We start from the raw sequence: 7574 nt of genomic DNA on the forward strand, positions 1-7574 counted from the left end.
TTGCATTCATTATTATTATTTCTTTTCCCTTGATTTTTAAAATGGTTTGTTGATTCTCAGGGTGGTTCTGTATATTTCTGAGGTATTTTTGGCTTCAAAACGCCGAGTTTGATAACAATAATTAAAACTTCTCAGTGTCTGACATTGTCTAGCTAAATGTTTTTACATCAGGCTACATGGCTGCTACATTAATATATCAATGAGCTACTCTGCTTTAGTTGTCAATATATATTAATTTGCTGCTGAGCATAATTATGTCTAAAACAAACAGTATTTTTATATCAATTTATAAGTTATGTGAAACTTGTCCAGTTAAAATTGTTTGAAGGCTCAGACTCAGTTCAGTACCGGTCAGGTGAGAAAGACTCTCCTGGTATAAATTATTATAATTACACCTAACAGAAATTAATTTAATCAGAGAATGTCATGACTATGTGTGTAGGGCTGCATCAATTTCAGTTTTCTGGCTGATCACGGATTACCAATCTTTAAAAAGCTTTACCATTCAATTTAGATTTTTCTCGATACCAATTTTTTTTTCTCTGAAATGTTGCTAAATGTACTGAGTTGGTAACAGTGGGGTGAATATTAACTGAAAATGTGCAGACCTGACCTGGTGGGCTGGTCTGTTAGTAAAACTTCTCATTGCAGAGCAGACAAGGACAGAGGCTGATGTGGATAAGATCAACGTCACATGTAAGCATTGGCCGATCACCCATTCCCCCAAAGTTAAGGAAATCGGCGCCGATAAATGGGCCAACACATGTATCCTATATTATAAGTGCATATTGGATATAATGTAAACATCACTGTCAGAGATGCAATAAGTTTAGCAGGTTTTTGAATGATCTAACAATTTGACTGCTGATTGCAGCCAGTCTACAATATTAGCAAAACTAGAGGGCCCCAAAACCAAATTTCACTTAGGGGCCCATGAAGGCTTGGGCCGGCCCTGCTTCTGAATTTCCTGCTTTCCTGATTTTAATTATTTTCTAGTACAAAAATACATGAAAAGAAGGCCTCCTTCTCTGGACCTGAATCATCCTCAGCCTCTGTAGTTCATTAAACATCCTCTGACCTCCAGCTGCATTCTGCGTGTTCTGAACTCACCGACGGTCTGACCCACTCCACCCGGACCAGGTCGGCGGGCTGCAGGATGTCCCTGCCGATGGAGCGGTGGTCGGGGGGGAACATGTCATCGATGAACCTCACCTGGCGGATGAGGCAGTACTCTTTCAGCTGCTGGAAATCCTGGTTCAGGAACTTCTCGGGGTTGGAAACGGTTCCATATCCGTCCTTAGAGTGACGAGCGCTGATGATATTCATGCAGACGCCTGGAGCGAGCATGGCTGCAGCGTCCTGCAGAAAGCACCACCAGTCTGCCTGTAGACATCACTTCAAAGCAACAGCAACATCCACTGAAGATGTCCCCATAAGGATACATAACCCGACACTCACTGCGGTTCTCACTAACTATTTCATAGATCACTGTATTCACTGAAGCAGCTTCCTGCTGTGAACACTGCAGTCAGACTTACCTTTTAAAAGTTTCTGTCAGGATCTCACCTGGTGTTGCTGTAGGGAAGACTGAGTCTGATTTGAGGGGCAGATTGAGGAGCAGCTGCAGCTCCTTTATAGAGTGGCTGTTCTCCAGCAGACTCATTAGCTGAGCTGCCATTGGATTAGCTGAAGCCAAAGGAACAGCGTTCAGACCTGCACACTCAGTCAAGCAGCAGAGTCTGCCATGCATGAAACCAGAAATGTTTGGAATGATTTGCCAAAGTTTGACGAATTTCTCCAAGTTATTCATAGAAACAGCATGAATCACCTGCAGAAGCAGCTTCTTCCTCAGTTCCTCTGTAAAGTGAATCTCTGTCGGTGAACATGTCGGCGCCTCAGCATGAAACTCAGCCCGGTGTGTGACCATCAGACGCGCTTGTCTGGATTCTTAAAGCGTTTTTGGAAAAGATGCAGAAAATCTTAAAGGACATCAGAGACTGTGAAGGAAGGAGTTTTTAACCTCCAAATGTCTTGCACTGATTTTCTTCATGGATGCCAGCAGAACGGCGCTGAGAAGATGGTGGAACCGTGAGCAGGCTCCAGAGCAGAGGCGAGGAGTTTAAGGGCCTGGTTCTCACCTGGAGGAGAATGGCTCCAGCTGCCAGAGACTCATCCAGCTGTTTTCCATGTTGTCTGTTTCAGGATTGGTCAGATTGAGACTCTGACAGAACCTGGCTGGAGGAGAAGACGTGGCTCTGAAGCAGGAAGTTCATTAGGTGAACTGATGCAGGTGCGGTGAGGTCCACGACTTTCATCCTGCAGCTCCTTGGTCCCAGGTCTTCGCTGCCTCAGCATCGGGGTCAAAGGTTGAGGAGATTCTGCAGCCAGGTGGTTCTGGCCTTGGGGTCCGCCATGGAGGTTCAGCCAATCAGCACCGAGGGAAATGAATGGTGCCGGTCGATTGGAGTGGCATTGTGGCTTTTCAGCTTTCTTCTTTGAATATTTTGGAATAATTGTAGTTTTGTTCCACAGAAACATCTAGAAACAGGCGAGTCCTAAACCAGAACTAAATGCTGATTCTGCTGCCATCTGCTGGCCTTGTCTAGGCTCTGCTACGTTCCCAGCTGGATGGAGATTTATTTACTCCGGTGTCTGTATGGAGAGTCTGTGACATCCTCTAAGACAGGGCTGACTGCATTTGGAGAATTTTACAGAGGCGTCAGTAAAACTCAGAGAAGAGTTTTGTGGTCCAACAAGCCGAGTTCAGAGAGGCAGCTGGAATAAATGTCTCTGTTCACAGCGACAAGAACCAGAAACAGAACAGAGCTGTTTCTGGTTCCAGCTGGGAGATAACTCTGTAAGAGCTGAACACAAAGAAGGAAGGCGCGGCTGTTTGCTTCCACCGCTTTATGAAAACTGAACAGCAGACACCAGGAGAAGTAGAGACTTTATGAAACGGCTGAATGTTGTGATGCTGCTGAGCCTGTCGAACAGTCCAGAGCTGTTAAACTCAGCAGGGCAGCGAAGTGTTTCTGTAAGGAAACGGTTCAGGCTGTGTTTATCAGGGTCACCTCTCTGCTGCTCCAACTGCTTTGATTATTCAGGTAATTATTGACAGGTGAGCCGCTGCTCTGGGATCAGCGTACCTGTCATAAAGTCATAAATGCAGCAGCAGGTTCACCTGTTGGCTCGTCAGGCTGGAAGCCGCAGTCGGCTGCTGCAGGTGCCTCCAGGTGTGGCTCACATCGTTTCTCTGTTGCTTCAGATCTAAAGTCTCAGCTGTCCTGCCCTCTGAGCCTCCAGGTAAGCTCTAACTTCTCTTTGCTCTCAGTGCAGGACACACAGCGGCGGTTAGCAGCAGGAATCTGATTTACATGTTTAGTTTTATCTGAGGAGCTGACGCTGTGACATGCTGAGACTCCTTGATGATTCTTCGCTTTCTCTGAATGACTTCTGCGTTCTGCATAGCAGACAGGTTCAGGAGGCGCTAGGCATGATGGGTAAACCCCTTCATAGGCTCACCAATCAGAGCGGTTTTCTCACCGATTGTGAGTTTCATGGAAACTCAGCTGTTCAGTCTTTGTCTCTCCAGTTCCTTCACATGGTGTGGAAGCGCTTTTATTTCCCCTTTGAACCATTCCTGAGTTCTAGCTTCGGTTTTCTATGCTTCTCACTTTCCTTCCAGGTGTTTTTCAGCCTAGGACTTTTCTCAACCCAGTTTTAGGAGTTTCTGTAGACGATTATTTTTGCTTGATGCCAAAGATCAAACACAGGATGTGTGTAAGAAATGAGAAGCTCCTCATTGCACCAGCTGATCCAATCGCAGGATCCAACCTGTTGGCCTAGTTAAATCCTGTTGTCCGCTGTTTTTGACCAGACAGTAGGTCAATGCTAAAGACGCTAACTGTGCAGAATGCTGCATCCAAATATGTTAATGTGAAGACATTCCAGCAGCTGGACTCAGAGGCGCAAAAAGTGGGTATGCAGCGTATGCAACGCATAGGGGCGCAGCACCAGAGGGGGCGCCAAAACCCCGTCTGGAGGGGGCGACGCGCCGATTATGTTTTCCCATACAGTTCAGCGCCTCACGCTGCTTCACCTCTCGCACATAAGAGGTACATGTAGCGAGTTTTACACTTCACGCAGCGTCGCCTTGGGGGGGCGCCGATTTATGTTTTCGCATCCACCTGAATAATGTGCAGTTGCGCCACTGGCTGGACTCCAACCATCTTTATGCTAAATGGCTTCTGAAGCAGAAACATCAGAACCAGGCCGGAGAGAACGGACCGGACCATCAGGGTCCAGAGTCCTTCAGTCCTCCATTCCCAAAGGGAAATTCAGATGAAAGGAAACCTTTGATTTTATTGAGGAATGAAGATCAGAGTCTGGAGGAAACATGAGGAGCTCAACAAAGTTTCACCTGAAAGGAAAAAGGTTTAGAAAGACGAGAGGATACAGACGGTTCTGCTGTAGAAAACTGCAGCACCAGAGGGGAATCAACTGGAATATGGAACTGGACCTGCAGTCCTGAACGTCTCCACTAGTTACTACTTACTACTAACTAACTAGTTACTAGTTACTTCCAGAAATGGCACATGGTTACAGCTTGTTGCTGAACTGATGAACAAGCTCTGAATTTTGCTGGGTTTTTTTGTTTTTTTTACTCTTTTCTCATGTAAAGCTCTTTACGGGAGCTTCAGGTTAACCAGGCCTTGCCTTGGCTCAGAGTCCGGCGACCTTTGACCTGGGCTGTCTGTAACGTGCCCAGCCGTCGGCCCGCAGCCATGCCGCCTCCAGGAGCCTGTCTGAACATCATGGAGGCCCGCCACCGCCGGGACGGCTTCGGCCGCGCCTGCAGCCCCGGCCGGCTGTTCGGACAGGACTTCCAGCAGCTGAAGGAGTTCTGTGTCAGCAGGCGGCTGAAGTTCATCGATGACATGTTCCCGCCTGACAGGAAGTCCATCGGACAGGGAGTCCTGAGCCCTTCGGACCTGGCCCGGGTCGTCTGGCTCCGGCCGGCGGTGAGTGGTTTCAGATCAGGCTGATCAGACGCTGCAGGTGTCAGATGGAAAGCCGGTTGACTTGTTGCTTCTTGCAGAGAATCGTCCAGAACCCGTCCTTCGTCCTGAGAGGGTTCTCCAGGTTTGACTTTGGTCAAGGAGTTCTGGGTGAGGCCGTCGTTCCTGTTGTAGCCGTTTCATCGGATTTCCTGGTAACTTGTTTGTTTCTCTGATCAGGAAACTGCTGGTTTCTGGCATCGATCGGCGCACTGACGTTCCAGGATCAAATCCTCCAGCAGGTCGTCCCTCAGGAACAAGGCTTTGATGAGAACTACTGCGGCCTGTTTCATTTCAGGGTAAAACGACACGTCCGTCTCCATGGAAACAGGCCTGGTTCTTACAAGTTCTTGTCCTGCCAGTCTGTCGGTGTGGCTTTCAGAGTGACGCTCGATGAACTGCGCAGTCCTTGATGGAGTCGTGCTGCCGGTCGGAGACGTTCCTCCCCGGGTTGGTTCTTCTGTCTATGCCGGCCACAAGGACTCATTTTACCGGACAAGAAAACTGTCCCAGAAATTATCGCCAGAAACAACATAGACCAAAGTCGACTAATATAACGGTGATGATAAGGGGAACATTTAACACTGGAGCTGGAAAACATTTTAAATATCCAAAATAAATAAACAATACAACAATAATTAAAATGGATTATGATGATTCTCAATATTAATATTTCAGCTTGGACAGGGAAAACAGGCAAAAGTGCCAGAATCTTTAAAAATCCCCAGATTTTAATAGATATATGAGAGAAGCATCTCTCTAATGACTGCTGTCCAAACTGAACTTATTGAGCTCATTTTAATTTATAAGGTGATTAACTGACTTATTGGTTATGGGGAAGTCTGATGAAGTCAGCGGGTTTTTCTACACTCTGGTGCCGTCTGCATGTTTCCTCATCCAGTTTCAAACAGGGTTGTAGGTTCAACTTCCCCAGAGGCAGATGGTTCTGCATTTGGCTGAGTAACATGGTGGATATTTGACCCCGGGTTGGTTTCCTGGCACTGAAGTCCGTGGAGGCCAGAGTGTTGGGAACCAGAACCGTAACGTGTGTTTGGGATCGTTGTCCAACTGGAGCCTGACCTCCTTCTTTAGTCGTTTTGTACGATGCAGAGGACCACTGGTAATGAAACGGTCCCACAGGATGACACTGCCACCACCATGCCTGACGGTTGGTAGGGTGCTCCCAGGTCTTAAAGACTCCCCCAGACTTTTCATTGAGATCTAATTGTTCAGTCTTTGTTTCCTCTGAGCAGAGGAGCAGCAGATTGTGGTCTGGATTTTTCCTGAACATTCAAACATGTAAGTGAGGAAAACTATGGAGGAAATAAAGGGTTCTAACAGAAGGCATTAAAACCTCCGATGGTTCTGACTTTAGTCACCATGATGGGTGTATGTAAACTTCTGAACACCAGTGGTTATTTGGCAGCTAGTTCTCTGGGCTAACAAAACGTTTTTTCCTCTGTTTAGTTCTGGAGATTTGGGAAGTGGGTGGACGTTGTGATTGATGACAAGCTGCCAACAATCAACGGCAGCCTGATCTTCGTTCAGTCCAAGAAGCAGAACGAGTTCTGGCCCGCCCTGCTGGAGAAAGCATACGCCAAGTACGCTCGGACCGCTCGTGTTCAGCAGCTTCCTCTCTGCGTGTTACCTTTCATGCCTTCCTCCATCAGGGTGTGTGGCTCCTACACCGACATGAATGCTGGGACTCCTGCAGAGGCCATGATGGACTTCACTGGAGGCGTCCACATGTGCATCCAGCTGTCAGATCCTCCTCCGGACCTGTGGGAGCTGATGTCCAGAGCCGGGAACTTTGGCGCTCTGCTCAGCTGTAGCACGCCACAAGGGGTACGGAGAAATATGTCCTCCATTTTCTTATGATGTTCACCTCAAAATGTTTCTGAGATTTCACTGGTTTCTACACCGCGTATAGCTGGTGTGACCTTTTGGAAAACTTGTCTCTTAGTTCAGTCTGTTGTGAGTGAGACAGAAACGTAGTGGTCATTCCTTGCTGGTTGGGGCAGCAAACCCTGACTACAGACCTCCATCACACCAAGACACCAAGACCAGGCAATAATGGGTCAGTGTTGGGAATAAACAATGGAGCAAGTCAAATGTTGATGACAAACCCCCGCTGTGAGAGCCAATGATTCATAAACTCAGACATGCAGCTAACCCTAATCCATTACTAGGGTAATGGATGATATGCAGCTGTTCTTACTGTGAGCTGATCGCTGTTTTGTTGTTGATTAAAAGGAGGAACCTTGAACTGATCCAGATCTTAATGTCCTTCAGAAAGAGGCTTCAGTAACTGGATGTGGCTTTTAAAGGAAAATAAAGCTGAACTTCAGTGGAGCTGAATCTTGTGCTTTGGATGGATCGATCCTACTGGCAGCATGCTGAGAGATGGTCTCCACATGTCAGGGAATGCCATGTGTTTATCTAAAAAAGATCATTAAAAACCTATAAAGATTTTTTTCTAGTTTCTTTATTATTTTTCTACTAACATCTAATTGGGAT

At 47.0% G+C, this 7574-nt stretch overlaps 1 protein-coding gene and 1 long non-coding RNA gene across 4 annotated transcripts in view; one reads left to right on the forward strand and one right to left on the reverse strand.

Moving 5' to 3' along the window:
- Positions 1-592: 592 nt before the first annotated feature.
- Positions 593-2733, reverse strand: LOC106937320 (uncharacterized). Its single transcript, XR_001422363.1, has 3 exons — positions 1829-2733; positions 1539-1739; positions 593-1359 (listed from the first exon to the last, which is right to left on the reverse strand). It is a non-coding gene; the product is annotated as an uncharacterized LOC106937320 (long non-coding RNA).
- Positions 2734-4076: 1343 nt separating this feature from the next.
- The window catches only part of LOC106937318 (calpain-3-like), a 17345-nt gene continuing 13847 nt past the window's right edge, over positions 4077-7574 (forward strand). The window contains exons 1-5 of one of the 3 annotated variants that reach the window (XM_015018751.1): positions 4085-5021; positions 5099-5168; positions 5238-5356; positions 6525-6658; positions 6728-6902. In XM_015018751.1, coding sequence (XP_014874237.1) covers positions 4785-5021; positions 5099-5168; positions 5238-5356; positions 6525-6658; positions 6728-6902 — 735 coding nt within the window. In that variant the 5' untranslated portion in view covers positions 4085-4784. Of the gene's footprint in view, positions 5022-5098; positions 5169-5237; positions 5357-6524; positions 6903-7574 lie in introns of all 3 variants that reach the window. The other 2 variants (XR_001422362.1, XM_015018750.1) reach the window with 2 other exon arrangements.

This window comes from Poecilia latipinna, unplaced genomic scaffold, assembly GCF_001443285.1.
Source record: "Poecilia latipinna isolate Pla-1442-1.1 unplaced genomic scaffold, P_latipinna-1.0 Scaffold2318, whole genome shotgun sequence".
In the NCBI taxonomy this organism is placed as follows: Eukaryota; Metazoa; Chordata; class Actinopteri; order Cyprinodontiformes; family Poeciliidae; genus Poecilia; species Poecilia latipinna.